Consider the following 19,561-nt stretch of genomic DNA (forward strand, 5'->3'; position numbering starts at 1 on the left):
TTATAATAGAAGTATAACCTTAGCGGGTAAAAATAAACTGGTCATATATTAAAAGTAAAGAAAATTGCATACACAGCTTATATTAAAAAAATGGAAGAATATAACAGCTTTTTTTTTTTTAAGCTTATCATTATCAGGGAAACCAGATTCCCTTGAAAATATATTATTCCATAGATTCTCTCTTAAAACCAAATATTTTTCATAATTCCTGCAAAATTAAGTTTAAAAAGCAATACCTAAAAATAACAAATCAAAGATCTATGAATGGAGAAATAAGATGTGGCCCATCCACACAATGGAATATTATGCAGCCATAAAGAGGAATGAAGTACTGCTACAAATACAATGTGGGTGAGCCTTGAGAACAAGATGCCAGGTGAAGGCAGCCAGTCACCAAAGACCAAATATATGATTCCATTTATATGAACTGCACAAAACAGGCAAATATAGAGAGACAGAAAGCAGGTAAGTGGTTGCTCAGGGCTGAGGTGATGAGCGGAAGGACTGTGGAGGTGGCAGCTGAAGGAGACAGGGCCTCATTTAGGAATGCTAAATATGTTCTAAAAGTAGCCAGTGGTGGTGGTTATCCAACTCTGAATATAGTAGAAACCACGAAGTGAACACTTCAAAATGGTGAATTTCATGGTATGTGAATTCTGTCTCAATAAAGCTGTTATTTTAAATATACAGCCAAAGAAAGAAGAAATTCTAATTATATGTCTAGTTAGTGGCATAATCATAAGAATTATTGAATTATCTTGAAATGCAGTAATTTGGTGGCATATCCCAAAGGGTATAGCCCTAAGGATGGTGGGGGAGGAGGGGCTTACACTTTTTCAGTAATCATACTGCTGCTGGTACTACTCTGAGATTATTGTATATGTATTCTGAAATATAGTCAGCATATTCTAATAATCTATTACTCTGAGACTCTTAATGCCATCATTTCTATTACCACCACAAATGGAGATTTTCACTGTAGAAGAAAAGTCAAGAGAGATTACGTAAAAAATTGAAAATTGTTAGTATAAAATTGGAATGTATTTTTGAAGAGAATCAAAACAATGATCAAAGACTTCTGTTACAATGAGCAATGCCGGTACTATAGTCCTAGAATAGCACTTCCCAAGAAAAGAAACAAGAATTCCCTGAAGATAAATCAGATTCCCAGTCTCAAGCAGACATATAACATAAGCTTAAAGTAGCTTCTTACATCAGCTATCAAAGAAGTTATGAAACACTCCTCACCTGGGCTGTGATAAAAGGACCTCAGCCAACTTGAATATGTTCCCACTGTCCAAAATGGGACAATGTGAACATCAATTATTACAATTACTTTAATGGATTATAATAATGATTTCGATGGGTTGAAACATATCAAATGGGTTTAAATTCATGAGTGCAAAATCATATTAATAAAAAAGCACTCACTGGTCACCAATAAGCCAACTCATTTTTCTGATAAAGGGTAAATAAAAGGGGAAAATTCAAGCATATTTACCCTGTCCCTTCTGTTCAATTATTCCACTGGGTAACCAAATAATGACTGAGGAAATGACTAAGATACTGTAGCAATATCTTATTTAATACAGCTGGTAATTACGCTAATAAGAAGAAAAGAGAATTAGAAATATCACTTTTCAATCCTTATTGAAGTAAGCGATCTAGACAATGATCGTTAAGTGCTGATGTCTCAAAGAGACAGTCATACGTATGTCCCCATGAAGCAGTATTAACACCATCCTTCAACCAATCAATCAAGAAATCCTGGATCTAATCAAGCCACTAGTTCTTACAGTCAGTTTACACAAAACACAGAGAAGAAGGAAACACAAAAAAGGACTGTATATGCAACTGTATATGCAATCACCAAAATTCAGATGGTAGGAGAACCTCTATAGGATGAAAAGTCCAGGTTCTTCAATACACATATGGCCAAAAATAGGGAGGGGGAGCTACAGATTTAAAAAGACTTAAGAAATATAATGAACTGGGGGCACCTAGGTGGCTCAGTCAGTTAAATATCCAACTTATGGTTTTAGCTAACTAAGGTCATGATCGCAGGTTGTGGGACCAAGCCCCATATCAGGCTCTGTGAGCAACAGAGTCTGCTTAAGATCACCTCTCCCTCTCCCGCGGCCCCTCCCCACCGCTCACAAACTCTCCCTCTCGCTCTCAAATAAATAAATAAAATCTTTGGAAAAAAATATAGTGAACTGTTATGTTTTATGATTATTTGAAAACTGACTTAAATTGTACAATATTTTTTAAAGAAAACCAAGGTAACTATGACACAATCAAAATATGAACACTAATTTGATCTTTGATGATCAAGGGAGTTAATGCTATGTTTTAGGTATAATAACTACTGTGGTACACTTCTAGAACAAGCCCTCATCCTTCAGAGGAACATACTGAACTATTAAGGGATAAAATATGACACCCGAGATTTTCTTCAAAGTGATGGGAGAAGGTGTCAAGTGGCTAGAGGTATGGGCCATGAGTTGATAACCAGTGTGCTAGAATTGTACAGATTCAAAGGGACTCATAATATTATTCTGTCTACTTTTACTAATATTATTCTGTCTACTTTTGCATGGGTTTAATACTTTCCACAACAAAAATCTTTGAACTATGTAAAAATAAGGGAAAAATATACAATGTTTTATAATCTCTCACTACACACAAAATAAAGTGTTCAAAACTAGAATAAAACTTTTAAATTTACCTCTAGTAAAAAACATCATAAACAAGTTAAAAACAGTTTACAGCCGTAATAAAAAATGAATAATATCCATAAAATAAAAACAGCTCCAATAGGTCAAGATTGTAATTTAAAAAAAAATAGAAAATGAACAAAATGAATAAAAGTCAAAGACAACATGCAAGTGGCCTATAGACTTGACAATAAGCTCAATGTCAATAAAAACAAAAAGAATTAAATTAAAATAAAATTGTAGTTTTTACTGATAATGGTTGCAAAAATGAGGACAAATGGGATTTCTCCTACACCACTGGGTAAAGTATACATTAGTACAGCCATTTTGAAGACCAACTTCCCAATATCTATCAAAGATTTAAATATGTATACCCAATGACTCCATAATTTCATTTTGATTAACCATTCTTACAAAACAGTGGAGTAAGTTCATAAACGGGAACATACACGGTATTTGTAGCTATACCACTTATAAAGTAAAAAAACAAACACACAAAAAAGTAAGTGTCCATTAAGAGTGAAATGGTTACACTCATTAGGGAAATGCAAATCAAAACCACAGTAAGAAGGGCACCTGGGTGGCACTGACAGTTGAGTATCTGACTCTTGGTTTCAGCTCAGATCATGATGTCAGGGTTCTGAGATCGGACCCCAAGCACAGCCTGCGTGAGAATCTCTCTCCCTCTCTCCTTCCGCTCATGCGTGCGCATACTCTCAAGATAAACAAACAAATCCTAAAACACACACAAAGATACCAACCTCACACTTAATGAATGGCTAGAATCAAAAAGATAAGTAACAAATGTTGGTAAAGATGTGGAGAAAAGAAAACATTTGTGCGCTGTTGGTGAGCATGTGAACTGATGCAGCCACAATGGAAAACAGGACAGACATTCCTCAAATATTAGAAACAGACCTACTATGTGATCTAGCAATCCCACTTCAGTGTATTTATCCAAAGAAAATGACAACACAGACGCAAAAAGAAATCTGCACCCATTTTGTTCACTGCAGCATTATATACAGTAGTCAAGATATGGAAAAACCCAAGTGTCTATCAATGGTGTGAGATTTTACATATACAAAAAGGAATCTTATTAGTTACCCAAAAAAGAAGGAAATCCCGCCATTCGTGACAAGGATGGATCTTAAGGACATTTTGCTAAGTTGAAATGAGTCAAACAGAGAAACACAATTACCATATGATACGACTTGGAGGAAAAATCTAAAAACAAAACAAAACTGAACTCAGAGATACAAAGAACAGACTGTTCAAAGGCAGACAGTGGGATTTAAAAAATAGAGTCAAATGATTCATTCCGATGACGGCGTAATGCGTAGCAGTTAACTGGAACTGAGGTAGAGCTACATATACAAATATGGGGACGACCCCAAAGAAGAAAATTATAGAATACAGCATTATCGCTTTTAAAAAAGAAAGCACTTGTCATGATGAGCACTGGCTGTGGACCTGAAAGTAACATTATGCTGTATGTTAATTGGAATTTAAATAAAAACTTTTTAAAGATTACCTGCATTACATAACAAAGATATATATTTATATAAGCACAAAAAGTAAAAGATGCAAGCCAGAGAATTACTACTCTGAGCCAGAGTACAAGATAAGTAGCAACTGTTTCTTTATATACACATTCAATAAGTAAGACAATAGAAAGTGAATTGTTTTACAAAATACAGGAACAGATCAAAATACAGTTGACCCTTGAACAGCATGAGTTTGAACTTTGTGGGTCCACTTACATGTGGTTATTTTTTGATAAATACAGTACAGTAAATGTATCTTCTCTTAGGATTTTCTTAATAACATTTTTTTCTCTAGTTTACCTTATTGTAAGAATACAATATATGGTACGCATGACATATAAAATACATGCTCATCGACTGCTAAGGTTATCAGCAAGGCTTCCGGTCAACTGGAGGCTATTAGTAGTTAAGTTTTGAGGAAGTCAAACGTCATACACATATTTTCAACTGTGCAAGGGATCAGCACACCCAACCCCCGTGTTGTTTAAGGATCAACTTTTTGTTACCCTTCAAAAGTTTCTATGGTTCTACACCAGGGGTCATATCACAAACTGAAATGCTTACAGGGCCGGGTGGGTGATGTCAATGGGGGACTCGGGAAGGGTGACAGAGAAAGAAACGATGGGCACTGCGGTCAATCGCAGCCCGCCAGATGCTATCACGTGCGAATGTGGGCCCAGGGGGGCTAGACCTCCTCCTAGTACTTTAAGGAAAGCAAAAAAAAAAAAAAAAAATCCAGATTTTCATACGGAATCTCATATCCAAATGCTAACCACTACATCAAAAAAATACTTAAAGCACTAGGTGGGACGAAATAGAACTCAGGAGGCATATACGGTAATGGTAAAAGCACAGCTTCACAGCCAGTTCGGGCTTCACCTCCCGGCTCTGCCACATGGGCCATCTACGCCCTCAACCGAGTCACCTGACCAACCCGCCTCCACCAGCAGCACTCCGGTAACGCCAGCCCCTGGTCTCGTCGCTCCTGGCGTGCTGTCTTCACGGGATGCAGTCCTCCGCGGGGACCTGAGCGTCCTGTCCTCTGATCGTCTCCATCTTACCTCAGGGGTGACTCCGCTGGCTCACGGCCGTCAAAAATAACATAGAACTTCCTACTTCCCCTCAAGTAAGTGTGCTTCTTCTGGAAACAGAAACCTATCGGCCAATGAGCAAGTATGTGCTTATCAGGTTGCCGCGAACGCAACTACAAAGCCCGTGTAACTTTACTATCGAAATCAGACACGTGAAGCAAATAAAACAATTAGCTATAACAGTTGTCCTAATGAACACCGATCTGGAAGGCGGCGGCAGGCGAGGACTGTAGCCTACTCGGTGCTTCCAATGGGCTTACTCAGAACTGCACTGGTGCCGGTGCCGCTACACGGGAAGCAGGCTGGAGGTCTGGCGAGAACGGCAGCACTCGGGTCCCACCCCAAGAGACTGATTGGCCCTGCATCCAGAGAGGGTATCGCATACATGAAGTTTCAAAAGCTCCCTGGGTAATGCCGGCATGCGGCCAGGCTTGGACACCATTAGCAGAGTCTCAAGTCTGGTAGCCCAGAATCCTGGACTTGAATCCCTCCAACAGTCTACAGCTCCTGTGATCTGGGGCAAGTGATCTACTCCCCCTATTAGTAAGACAGAGAATGAACACCACCACTTTATTCGGTTGCTGTGCCTAACACGTGGAAGACTTGATAAAGGGTGACTGTTATTTCATATCCTAGTTTCTACAGGCCTCATCCACTCTAAATATAGAAGGCAACCTGTTGTGTTCATAGGAAAAAAATTAGCTTAATTATTCTTGGATCATAAAACAAACAATATTTTACTGGCCATTAAACTTGTAATAATCACATCATTTTTCATTCAAAGGAAAGTAATTTGCAAAATACCCAAAACTCTTCCTTAGGATTTGAGGTACTATGCATGGTAACATGCAATCAGGCAATTAAATATTTTAAACACTACACTAAGTAAAAATTTTATCTGTCTCTTCTTCTGAAAATGTATAAATTTTATAAGGTAAAGTCAAAAGGAAGGAGCATAAAATAACCGTATCTATCATAATCTACGGCTCAAATATTTTACAGGTATTTAACATTTTAAATGCACAAAACCCAAAGGACTATACAACCCAAAAAGTAAACTTTACAGCAAACAAAAAAATCAACTAGAACACTGGGGAATCCCAGGACAGAACGCAGACTGAGATTAAGTGACCCTAACTATAGTACAGATGTATGATATGATCTTACTGAAGAGGGTGAAGAAAAAGGTGCTGACCTAGCTAACTCTGGAAAATTCTGCGGTGACTCTTAAAGACTAAAGACGAAAAGAACTGTACTGAAAGGCTAGACTCTGGTTGGCAAGTTTATTCCTCATGGGGGTCCTGGTTAGCAATTCTGAAACTACTTTACATGTATGCCCTAGGGGCACAGATCTGTGAAAACCGGTACTAATGCGAGCCAGTTTCTCACCACAAGAGAAGAAATTACAGCTAAGGAGAGGAAAGCTAGGATGAACTGGTGAAGCTGGATTAGGCCTGAGACGTCCGTGTGAACTCCTGTTTATTTTCCAGGTAGCCGGACAGGTAGTCGGTCTGCAAGGAGGTCACCTGATCAGTCAGTCGGCTGACCAATAACGGAGAAGCAACCATCAAGCTGTGCACACAAGGGGTGAGAGACACTCCTCTATTTTCTAACTCTACCTGAGTGGGCCTGGAAGCAGTGACACCCCAACAGTAATATCCAGCGCCCAGATCTTCATTTCTAAATACCATCCTCCAATAAAAGGAACCAGAGCTCCTTGGGAAAATGGCTGATTTCAGGACCCCAACAGGAAAAATAAAGGACGATGCCATAGAGTAAGAAACTGATGAAAAAGCAAAACCACGGGTGCCTGGGTGGCTCAGTCGTTAAACATCTGCCTTCGGCTCAGGTTGTGATCCCAGGATCCTGGGATGGAGCCCCACATAGGACTTCCTGCTCAGCGGGAAGCCTGCTTTCCCTCTCCTAGTCCCCCTGCTTATGTTCCCTCTCTCGCTGGGTCTCTCTCTCTTAAATGAAAAAATAAAATCTTTAAAAAAAAAAAGGGAGCAAAACCATACAAAAAAAGATGCAGGCATGTCAAAAGGACACAGAAGCCAACTGAAAGCGTTCCAGTGGCTAAAAAGGGAACAATTTGAGCAACAAAATAAAGAACAATACTACTGGGTTATAACCCAAAGAAAAAATAAATATTTATGACTGCCTAAATAAATGGGAGGGAAGAGGTAAATCTTTCACACAGAAGAATTCCAAATAATACATGTAGAAACTCCCTACTAGAGGGAGAGATTCATTGCTGTTCCCTTTAATGTGGTTCACTGGTGACTCACATCACAGAGTACAGCAGGGAAAGGGAAAATTGCTAACTTGTGGAGGGACCCAGCAGACAATACCTTCCCGGAGGGACCAGGTTAAAATCACCAGGGACAATACAATGCCACGAGGGCTCTTCAACTCGGCGGCATTCCTGCCCAAGCCTAAGAAAACGCCAGACAAACCCCAATTCAGGAACGGTTGTACAAGCCGTCTAGACTGTGAAACCAAGGGCGGACTGAACAACTACGACAGATCAGAGGAGACCGAAAGACGTGACTAAGTGCAAGGTGGCGTCCTTGACTGGGCCCTGGAACAGAAAGGAGAATTTAGCACAATAACAGAAACCCAGATAATGTCCGCACACTAGGGAACAGTATCTTTTTTTTTTTTTTTTAAGATTTTATTTATTTATCAGAGACACAGAGGGAGAGAGAGCGAGCACAGGCAGACAGAATGGCAGGTAGAGGCAGAGGGAGAAGCAGGCTCCCTGCCAAGCAAGAAGCCCGATGTGGGACTCGATCCCAGGACGCTGGGATCATGACCTGAGCCAAAGGCAGCTGCCCAACCAACTGAGCCACCCAAGCGTCCCAGGGAACAGTATCTTATACCAACGTTAATATATTAATTTTGACAAATATAGCAAAGTTAAGTAAGATGCCAATATTAGAGGAAGATGAATAAAGAACATATGAAAATTCTGTACTATCTCTGCAAGTTTTCCATAAATCTAGAGCTATCCCAAGATTCCAAGTTTTTAAATTTAAAGATCTTGAAATATAATAAGATTTTAGAGAAAATCACTTTATAAAGCATGTTTGTAAGCCAAGGGGAATTAAATATAAGATCATATGTTATTTATAAACACTAATCACAAGTAACTTAATCATAAAGAATAAAAATATAAAGACACAGATAAGAAATCCTTCAACTGTACTCATTACTATTATCACACAAGCCAAAACAACAGTGCAAAATAGAAGACAGGTATCGGGTACAATCTGTGGGGCCAGCCGGTCAATACACTTCTATCCAGAATGAAAATAAAATTGTCCTTAAACCTAAAGCCTATCTGCTGCTGAAAACACAGGCCCTTCAAATGCAGGAGTACTTGGCAGAGATTAAAAGGTTAAATACACTTAAAAAATAAAAATATAGACTAGTCTAGCCCATACTGACTTAACAGTTAGCTTCAAAAGAAAAAAAAAATTAACAAAGCTTCTAAAAATTAAGAGTTTATATCTGGCTTCTACAGCATTTTACCATTTATACAAATACCTTTTTAAAGCCTCACAACAACCCTGTGAGGTAGGTAGGAAAGTATTATAGTCGTTTTACAGATGCAATGACTTAGGGTCAGAAAGACTACGTCATTTACAAAGTCATGTGGTGAGCAGCCCCACACCAACACCAAGAAATGGAATCCAGTTACCTGATTTTAAAAACTGTGGCTCTTTCTCCAACATACTTAGTCAAAGACTAAAACAAACCCAGAAGGAAAGTCTACATACATTCATACACACACACACACACACACACACACACAAACAGCCCTCCCCTTCCAGAGATTATGTTCCTGAAATGGAAACAAAAATAAGTCTTACTTTCCCACTGAGTTCATTATAATCTTGAAGCCTCATCTTGATTAGTTTGGACTGAATTTCTACTTCAGCTCTTGGTTACTCTTGTTACGTGACAAACACAGTATTTTATAAAACAAAACTTAAAACAGGACCTTCTGTACTTCATTTTTGTTTTGAAAAGCAAATAATCTGCAAATAATTCTAATAGCCTTAAAATCACACACTTATGAGCTGGAGTTTATATGCTCCATAAGGATAAACTTTTCAGTTGAATCTCAACTAGTCAAACTGAAGAATACAACGTTGACAGGAATTCAAAACTAGGGGTGACCTACCATTATCTGTTTTCAACTTGAGTTCTAATAGAAAATGTAGTGCACTCATTCCCAATCTTTTTCTTGTTCCAACACATCTAAGGGATGCAAAGCTCCACCATTAGTAGTGACAGTTCGCTGTCACAGAGGGAAGAGGGAGACAATTTGGGGGTGGGAGTTTAAAGCAGTTTTAAGAGGCCCCCACGTGCCTCCCAGGGCCCCTACCATGAGTCCCTCTCTTTCATGAGACCCACTGAATCAGAGATGAGGTAACGGTAACAGAGCTGATTGGCTCATACTACTTCAAAAACAGTGCTTCACAATGAAAACTCATCATCACTCCTGTCTTGCCCACATGTGTCCTCATTAGAACTGAACCACTCCAGCGAAAAGCCCAAACCAAGTAAGTCATTCACCATCTGAAGATTATGGCAAACCCTTACTCCTATCTCGTTTTGTTCTACTGATTTTGAAACCTGCACTATAATAAAATCATATAAAATAGTTATTTTGGACAAAAGGGGAAAAACAGTCATTTGCTCTAATAAAAAGATGTACATAAAAAATCATTCAAAGTTAAAATACTATTCAAAGAAGATCTCATTAATCCCACGGTCCTGAGCTCAAGCCCTGCATCGGGCTCCCTGCTTCTCTCTCTCCCTCTGTCCCACCCCTGCTCATGCGCTCACACGTGCCCGTATACATGCGCTCGCGCTCTCTCTGGTAAATAAATAAAATCTTTAAAAAAAAAAAAAAGATCTCATGTATAAATTCACTTTAAAACTTAAAATTAAAATAACACTCAAAGTAAACTAACTTCCTATAGCTACAAAGTGCAGATTCCTTTTGCAAACATCAGCACTACTATGTGAATGTCTGACCCCTTCCTAGGGATTCATGGTCTAGTTCATGAAAAATAAAAATCTTATCAACTGATGTTCTCTTCCAATGTTTCCCATTATTAAAAAAAAAAATGCTCTCTGTTGTATCACGCCTCACGCCAAAGCAAGTCACATTATGTACTAAACTGAAGTTTAAAAAATAAAAATAAAAGGAGCATACATACGTATGTGCATAGCTACTAAAATTGAGAATAGCAACCAGAGACAGGTATAAAGAATCTCAAAGATCTGGGTGCTTTTGCGTTTAGCCAGATGAACATGCAAGCTCACCACAAGAGAAACATTGCTCTTCTTCCTCTCAAGAACAGTATCCAACAGCATGCCCTTCCTAGTTTGATCACCCTTAAGAGTAAAAAATTTGAGAGACCAAGCTATCAAAACAAAATCTGCAGGGTTTTCAAACTGCTTTTCCTAGGAGGCGTACTCCTCTCACAAACATCTCACGTGTCAAAATGCGGATCTGATAATTAAGGCTTCCCTTAAACTTCTATCACCTATGCTCATTGCTAACTGTAACACGTCAACTTTTTTTTTTTCCTTTTGATCATTCTGACATTTCTCTACAACTCACATCTCCTTTGGCTAAAATCATGTGTCGCATCTATTCCTATCGGTTGAAAATACAGGGGCCAAAAACTGGACCTGCTACTCAAAAAGGGAATAAGCTACTGCAAAGACTCGAGAAAGAACCAAATCCATGACCTTGGATGCCGTATTCATTTAAAAATATTTTAGCATCATGTTGACTTTTTTACTGACTCCTATTCAGCCTGTGGTCACCCAGGATTACGGCTTTCTTCCCTCTTTATTTATACCCAGTCTGTCCTTCTCCATCCTGTATTTATAAGCTGGACTTTTTTTCCTTCCCACACCACCTTACACTTAATTCACTAAATTTCCAGCAGTTTTCATAGATCCCTTCCCACATTTATCACAGTGCTTTATAGAAATGTTTAAACCTGCAAGTTACAGTGACGACCACTTACACCTTAAAAACATCAAGACTACGGAAGTACATAATCATCAACACAGCACTCCGTCAGGATCACGGGAATGCCTACCCGAAACCTACCTCCACCGGACGGTCACTCTTTACCAGTGCTATACGTGCCCTTTGCAAGGAACCGTCCATCAGCTTGTGAAGTCTTAAGATTAGCTTTCTTAACCCCATTTGCTTCAGTGCTTTGTCTACAAATGGTCTATAAATAGAAGTCAGACAATGTCTGCTAAAGCCTGCTTCTGCGCTGCAGTCTGGCGCTCCCCAGCCCACGGACTCGTCCTCAGACTCGAGCCTCTCCAGCTTCTTCTGCACACGGTCCTGCGAACGGACGCCACAACTGTTGGCAGCGGGCTGCGTGGGCTCCGGGGCCCTCGGACCTGAGAGCTGCTCTTCCTCACTCTCGTCCGCGCTACTTGCCAGCTCGCTCAAGTCCCCTTCTGGGTAATCACCCTCATCTTCCGGCTCATTGCCTTTGGATGATCGAGGAGAAGGGATTTCAAACACCGGCCAGCCAATGTCTGATAAATTCTTGATGCCCAAAACAGTGCCCATAATCCTTAACTTCTGATTTAAGTCTTTCGTGATGTTTAACCACAGACAGAGTGCCTGCACCCTGTCCTGGAAGTCTTTCGCAGCATACTTTTCGTAGTCCTTTTGAAGAGCCTGCAACGATGGATAAAGTGCTTCTATGTACTCCAGCAGCTCCATTATCCGCTTGACCTGCTCAAACGACACCCTCTGGCGTTGGAGATGCTCGTGGTACGCGGAGTAACCCACCAGCTTTGTTCCATGAGGGGCTCTGCACTGCCCTTCTACTGAAGTACCATTGAAACTAGCTCCGTTTCTAACAAAGGCAAAGCTCCCATAATTAACTTTGAAAGTAAGGATTTCATTGATAATATCTGGGATGGCTTGACGGGCTGTATATAAAAAGAGGTCCTGGTCATTAATGGTCCGTCCTGCATGCCAGGCTTGTAGCTCTAACCAGATCAGTTCATTCGATCGGTTAAACCAGAAAGCGGACGTATTTTCCTGTCCTCTTTGCTCCCTGTCCTTCTTCTTTGAGACTGAGGTAAGCTTGAGCAGGAGTCGCAAAGTCTCAAAAAACTTTAAGCGATCTGCTGGACAGTCGGTCCTAGAAGTCTGGCGTGCAGTTCTGGCTATAGGCATGGGCACGGATACCGGAAGCTTAGCGTTGCTGCAGCCAAGACTGAGGTAAGGCTTATTAAGATCCACATCTGGAATTGATTTTTTGGGCAAAGACCCACCCACTGAGTCCAACATGAACGAGCACTGCACATTTTTCTTATGATCGCGCTCTGTTGTCCTAAGAGCTGCTCGGATCTTTTTCTCCTGTTTATAGCTGTATTCTTCCACATTCTCCACCGTTTTTCCAGTGTCTTTGTGTGGAGGCTGGTTCGGTGCATTTGTTTTTTCTATTAAAAAGAAAGAAACAGATCATCGTGTTAACTCTAAGACATGAAACTACCCTCAACATCTTCAAGAAAACTCATCTTCACATGTACTTATTTTTTCAGGCTGTTACTGAAGAAAAAAATCGTAACTATATGCTGAAAAGTAAAAGATTCAAAATATATACATTTCTCTCTTAATTTCTAAGGAATTTCCCTGCTTTATTATACTTGCTATGCTCTCTAATATCTTCCACAAGCCATTTCTCTACATTAAAAGCGCAGTTATCCACAGAGTGAAATCGCCACAAGTTAACCGCCTTCAACTTAAGAAGGGACAAAGAGCACAGCAGATCTTACAGAAACACGGTTTGGAAAACCCATCCCATCCCCACCTCTGCTGTGAACTGAATGTATTAATTCGGAGCAGACCACGTAAGTTTCCTGGGTCACTTCTCTCATTTGTAGAATTAAGTAGACTGAGCAAAGAATCTTTAAGGCACTTTCAGATTATCCTCATAAAAAAATGAAAGACAGATAATAGGTAAAAATGTTAATTTATTCTACTTCTCGGTTTCTTTCCCCCAAATGAACAATAACATTTTAAATTTAGCATTAACAGAACTGAAGACATACAGACTAATTCAGTATCATTTGCCTCAACTGGCATATTAAATCATTCAAAATTAATGCAAAGAAAGTAAACATCACACTTTCTCACCAAACAATTATTGAAAAGTGCTATTAATTTAATCCAAAGCTTTGGAGTGAACATACACACCCCCTTCCTGCCTGTTTGGCATTTCTGCCACTATTGACCACCTCTACCTGGCTGAAATGCCTTCAGCCCCTTGCCTTCTAGATACAACGGTCTCTCGGTTCTTTTCTGCTTCCCAAGTCACTCTTTAACAAATTCCCTCCTTGGAACCTGGCTCACTCCAGAAAATGCTGTTCTCCGTTTCACTCTTCAATCTCTTCTGCCTTACTCTCCCCATCCCTGGGTAATCCTCACTTCTACTTCATATACGGATAATGCCCAAACCTAAAACACCATTCTGATCTCCCCTCCACACCCAAGATATACTTCATGTCCCTGAATCTAGAGCACACATTCTGTATTTTAACATCTCCGAAATTAAAATATGTTTTATAATTGATGATATGAATATGTTTTAGAAACATATTCACTAATAGGTTTCATTTACATCTTATTTTATATATTTATATGTTTATATATTTATTTTATATATATAATATCACAGTACATATTATATATACATATATATAAAATCACACACACACACAACATAAATAACAGTTTTTTTAAAACCTGTATCTAAATTATCAAGAAGTATAAAAAGGGTTCTTTCACTAAATAAAAAATAAAAATTCTAAGTATAAAATCACACTTGTGTCGGGGCATCTGGGTGGCTCAGTGGGTTAAGCGTCTGCCTTCAGCTCACGTCATGATCCAAGGGTACTGGGATTAAGCCCCACACTGGCCTTGCTGCTCAGCAGGTAGCCTGCTTCTTCCTCTCTCTCTGCCCTGCTTATGCTCTCTCTCTCTCACTTTATCGCAAATAAATAATAAAAAATTGAAAAAAAATTTAAAATAAACACACTGTGTCATCAATTGTAAGCATTTTTCTTCTTAAAACACATTATAGTATGCCTCAGATTTGATGAAACAGGTTATATTTACAGGAGTTACAAACTAATATACCCAAAATCAATTCACTAAAGGGAACCTGTTTAAACCAGTTTGCCTTCTAATCACTTTAAATCAAAATAGTTTTAAAAGAATTTTAGGGGCACCAGGGTAGCTCAAGTCAGTTAAGTATCTGACTCTTGATTTCTGCTCAGGTCATGATCTTAGGGTCATGAGAATGAGCCCCACATTGGGGTCCCACTCTGGGCATAGACCCTGCCTAGGATTCTGTGTCTCCCTCTCCCCCTGGCTCTCCCCCTACCCGACAGGCACTTATGTGCACTAATTTACTTTATGGCCCATCAAAAAAATTTTTATCTGTCTACTGGGATTTAATATACAAATGGTTATTATTACTTTTTAATTACCAGTATTTTTAAATGATAGAATTTTTATCCATAGTTTTAATCTACCTTACTTCTAAGGTCTTAAAATTTTTTATGCAACCCATTCAAGAAATTTCTTCACAATTTTGTTTCTAGCTACAAATACCTATCAATATGCATTCATAAAAAATTTGCCCAAGTCCGGACTTTGTCTCCTCTTTGATGTTTTAATTGTGTTCTTTATACCTTTATTGACATAGCACATACACACCATTCATCTCTACTTGGTAAAACAATGGTTATTTGAAAGCAAAGCTAACAAGTTCTTCCAAACTTAACTCCACGGTATTTTATTTTTCAAGGTAGGAATTTATACTATACTTTGTCACTGTGAAACACAAAATGACATATGTGGTATCACTGTTTAAGGCTAGAGGTAAAGATAATGAGTTTAGTTTTTAATACATGAAGCTGGAGGTGTCTATGGAAAGCTATGTTGATCTGTACTTGAGGAACTACAGAACACTCATGAAGGAAATTGAAGAAGACACAAAAAGATGGAAGACCATTCCATGCTCTTGGATCGGAAGAATAAACATTGTTAAAATGTCTATACTGCCTAGAGCAATCTATACTTTTAATGCCATTCCGATCAAAATTCCACCAGTATTCTTCAAAGAGCTGGAGCAAATAATCCAAAAATTTGTATGGAATCAGAAGAGACCCCGAATCACTAAGGAAATGTTGAAAAACAAAAATAAAACTGGGGGCATCATGTTACCTGATTTCAAGCTTTATTACAAAGTTGTGGTCACCAAGACAGCATGGTACTGGCATAAAAACAGACACATAGACCAGTGGAACAGAGTAGAGAGCCCAGATATAGACCCTCAACTCTATGGTCAATTAATCTTCGACAAAACAGGAAAAAATATACAGTGGAAAAAAGACAGTCTCTTCAATAAATGGTGCTGGGAAAACTGGGCAGCTATATGTAGAAGAATGAAACTCGACCATTCTCTTACACCGTACACAAAGATAAACTCAAGATGGATAAAAGACCTCAACGTGAGACAGGAATCCATCAGAATCCTAGAGGAGAACATAGGCAGTAATCTCTTCGATATCAGCCACAGCAACTTCTTTCAAGACATGTCTCCAAAGGCAAAGGAAACAAAAGCCAAAATAAACTTTTGGGACTTCATCAAAATCAAAAGTTTCTGCACAGCAAAGAAACAGTCAAAAAAAGAAAGAGGCAACCCATGGAATGGGAAAAGATATTTGCAAATGACAGTACAGACAAAAGGTTGATATCCAGAATCTATAATGAACTCCTCAAACTCAACACACACAAACAGGCAATCATATAAAAAAATGTGCAGAAGATATGAACAGAGACTTCTCCAATGAAGACATACAAATGGCTATCAGACACATGAAAAAATGTTCATCATCACTAGCCCTCAGGGAGACTCAAATTAAAACCACATTGACAAGTCTGTTTCTATATCTAGTTTTCTTTTAATACTAAATCCCTTTGCAATTAATAAAAAGTCTGTTATGCTGAAAAGAAATTTAAAAAAAATAAAAATAAAAAGTAAACCATAAACAGCTTCTGAAAAGGACAATAAATTAAAAGTATACAGAATGTATTACATGACAAGTCCTATTACAGTGTTACAAAACTAGTTATAATAACTTCAGTAAGACTAATGGAACAACTGATCTGCGTGGCTGTAAATTAAGTGTTGTGATTTGGTTAGTGCAGTTACAGCGATCTTCCAAAGTAGTTACTTTTTCCTTTGGCCAATCACCAATAATTTCTGCCTAATCAGAACACGAAAAGGAAAAGAAAAAAAAATTATAATGAAACCAAAAGCAACCAAGGACAGGGAATATGGTTCACTTGTTTAAATAGATATGAGACATTCAACTGAATTTTCCCACCATCCATATCTAGAACTGGCTCCTTAGAATATGTATAAAATATATTTTTTATCAAGTCTTTCAAATATTCTGCTCTCCCCTATGAGTACTATCCACACTTAACACACCAGCCTTCCTCAAGCTCTCAAATGAGTAAGCGTAAACAGATAGCTGCTCTTTACCTCTAAGTGGGAGATGGTCATTACAGCAATGATGTCCTGGATTATCAAACAATGTCAGCAATCTGCAGGGGCTTAGAGATCGAATTCATTGTTCTCAAATATCAGTCAACATTAAGAAGCACTTAGATTCTTGCTAAAATGTGGACTCCTGGGCCCACTCCCAGTGTCTCTGATTCAACCTGGCTAGAATGGCGTATTTTGGGAAACGCTTTCCTTAACCCCCTCATTTTCAAGTAGAAGCTGTACAGAGACTATCATAATCTTCACAACACTGGGAAGACTACCATGAAACACGGATCCTAAGCCATGTTCGTATCTTCGCGCCGCTGTTAATACCCGTCACAGTGCTCAGAGGCCAGTACGACCCACCCAAGGAAAGGTTAGACACCAAGTGTCATAAAGGACAGATTACAGAGAGTAACTAATCTGTAAAGACTTTAAGTAACACCACGTACTTGACTGGGGGCTTTGGAAAATGTACGGAGCTCAAACGAAGGTAGCAAGAAAGTCAAGAGTATCTTTAAAGCCCGGGAAGAAGAGCATGAAGAGACACAAAGGCAAAAAGAAGCGAGTGGCTGCAACAGGGAGTCTGTATAAGGAGAGCCTGAAACAGAACTTTGACTATAAGGTTGAGTTTAGACTACAGAGCTGAAATACAGATTTAAGTCCACTCTAGTTAATGTTAACAATGAACTATCATGTGACTGACCGTACAGCTGACCCCTTGAACAACAAGGGTTTGAACTGCATGGTCTACTTATACACAGATTTTTTTTTGACATATATTGTAAATGTACTTTTTCTTAGATTTTCTTAAAAATATTTCCTTTTTGGGCACCTGGGTGGCTCAGTTGGTTAAGCCACTGCCTTCAGCTCAGGTCATGATCCCGGAGTCCTGGGACGGCGTCCCATCTCGGGCTCCCAGCTCCATGGGAAGTCTGTTTCTCCCTCTGACCTCCCCTCTCATGCTCTCATTCTCTGTCTCTGTCTCTCTCTCAAATAAATAAAATCTTTTTAAAAAAATTTCGTTTTCAGATTGTCTGGGTGACTCAGTCAGTGAAGTGTCTGACTCTTGATTTAGATGTGGTCATGATCTCAGAGTTGGGAGATCGAGCCCTCCACTGGACTCCACACTAGGCATGGAACCTGCTTAAGATCCTCTAACCCTCTGCCCCTCCCCCACCCTCTCTAAAAAATAGTAATAAAAAAAGTAAAAATTTATTTTCTCTAGCTTACTGCATTGTAAGAATATAGTACATAATACATACAAAAAATATGTTATTCAACTATTTATGTCATGGTAAGGCTTCCGGTCAACAGTAGGCTATTACAAGTTAAGCTGTTGGGGAGTCAAAAGTTATACACCAAATTTTGACACTGCTTGGGGTTGACCCCCAAACCCTGACCCGGCATTGTCCAAGGGTCAACTCTACGATCAAATCAGCTCAATTTTACAGCAGTATTACACTCTCAAACACAAGCTGCTAATCCTACTACTGTTAGCAAAAACACAAGACTTCTATACACACGCACGTACATATATACTTTGAGGTACTTGTTTATGATAGGGAAATCAATATGTGTATATGCACATGTGCACATAGGTTCAAATTCCGATATAAATATCTTGAGATATCCGTTCTCTCTCTATAGCCTGGCTACTGCAGTATGTTATAATATTGCTGGCAAAATAGAGCTGATATGGATCACAGGCAGATTCACTCTGAAAAGGATGTGGCTTGAGTGTTTTAATTCTTATTTTACCTATTTAAACTGTGAGATGAGCTAGATTTACTTCCTTCTGCTATGTTAAAAGGCACAAAAATTTAAGGATGAGATAGTATGACTATCTCTCCCTTAAACCGATCTTAAGAAGAATAGCTGTATATGACTAATTATTGTCCAAAATTAAAATCTTTTAATTTTTTTTTTAAGATTTTATTTTATTTATTTGAGAGAGAGAGACAGTGAGAGAGAGAATGAGTGAGGAGAAGGCCAGAGAGCGAAGCAGACTCCCCATGGAGCTGGGAGCCTGATGTGGGACTCGATCCCGGGACTCCAGGATCACGCCCTGAGCCGGAGGCAGTCGTTTAACCAACTGCGCCACCCAGGCATCCCCAAAATTAAAATCTTAATTGCTATAGTTTGGCAGTTATTTATCATTATCTAAAAGTACAATTTAAATAATGCCTAAATTAAATTCTGTTACTCATCAAAGTATGATATTAAGCCTGGTCAGTGAGCTAATTCAAGAGCTTAACTGGTAGGTTACGTCAGTCAGGATGTCACACAACTGACTTCTCTTAGGTAATAAGGAACTAACCATTCATACCTAGACATCATAACACTGCTATCATATTTATCACAGCTTCTAAAAGCAGCAGTTCATGTTTCAAAAACAAAAATGTCTTTAACATTCCCAGGGAAATGTCAAAATTGGAGAAAATATTTTTTTGCACACTTCTAAACTGAAATCACTGGAGAGTCCACCAACATCAAGGAAGAAAACGCTGCAACAATGACAACCTCGCCTTCATTCTTCATAGCGCCATCCCATCTGGGCTTGGAGACTTTGCCTTCGT

At 39.0% G+C, this 19,561-nt stretch overlaps 1 protein-coding gene across 4 annotated transcripts in view; it reads right to left on the bottom strand.

Moving 5' to 3' along the window:
• Positions 1-19,561, bottom strand: part of MAP3K4 (mitogen-activated protein kinase kinase kinase 4) — a 112,755-nt gene that overhangs the window by 49,897 nt on the left and 43,297 nt on the right. For all 4 annotated transcript variants that reach the window (XM_044242731.1, XM_044242741.1, XM_044242723.1 and 1 more), the window contains exon 3: positions 11,498-12,861. In XM_044242731.1, the coding sequence (XP_044098666.1) occupies positions 11,498-12,861 (1,364 nt within the window). The remainder of the gene's footprint in view (positions 1-11,497; positions 12,862-19,561) is intronic.

Source organism: Neovison vison, chromosome 1 (genome assembly GCF_020171115.1).
Source record: "Neovison vison isolate M4711 chromosome 1, ASM_NN_V1, whole genome shotgun sequence".
Lineage (NCBI taxonomy): Eukaryota > Metazoa > Chordata > Mammalia > Carnivora > Mustelidae > Neogale > Neogale vison.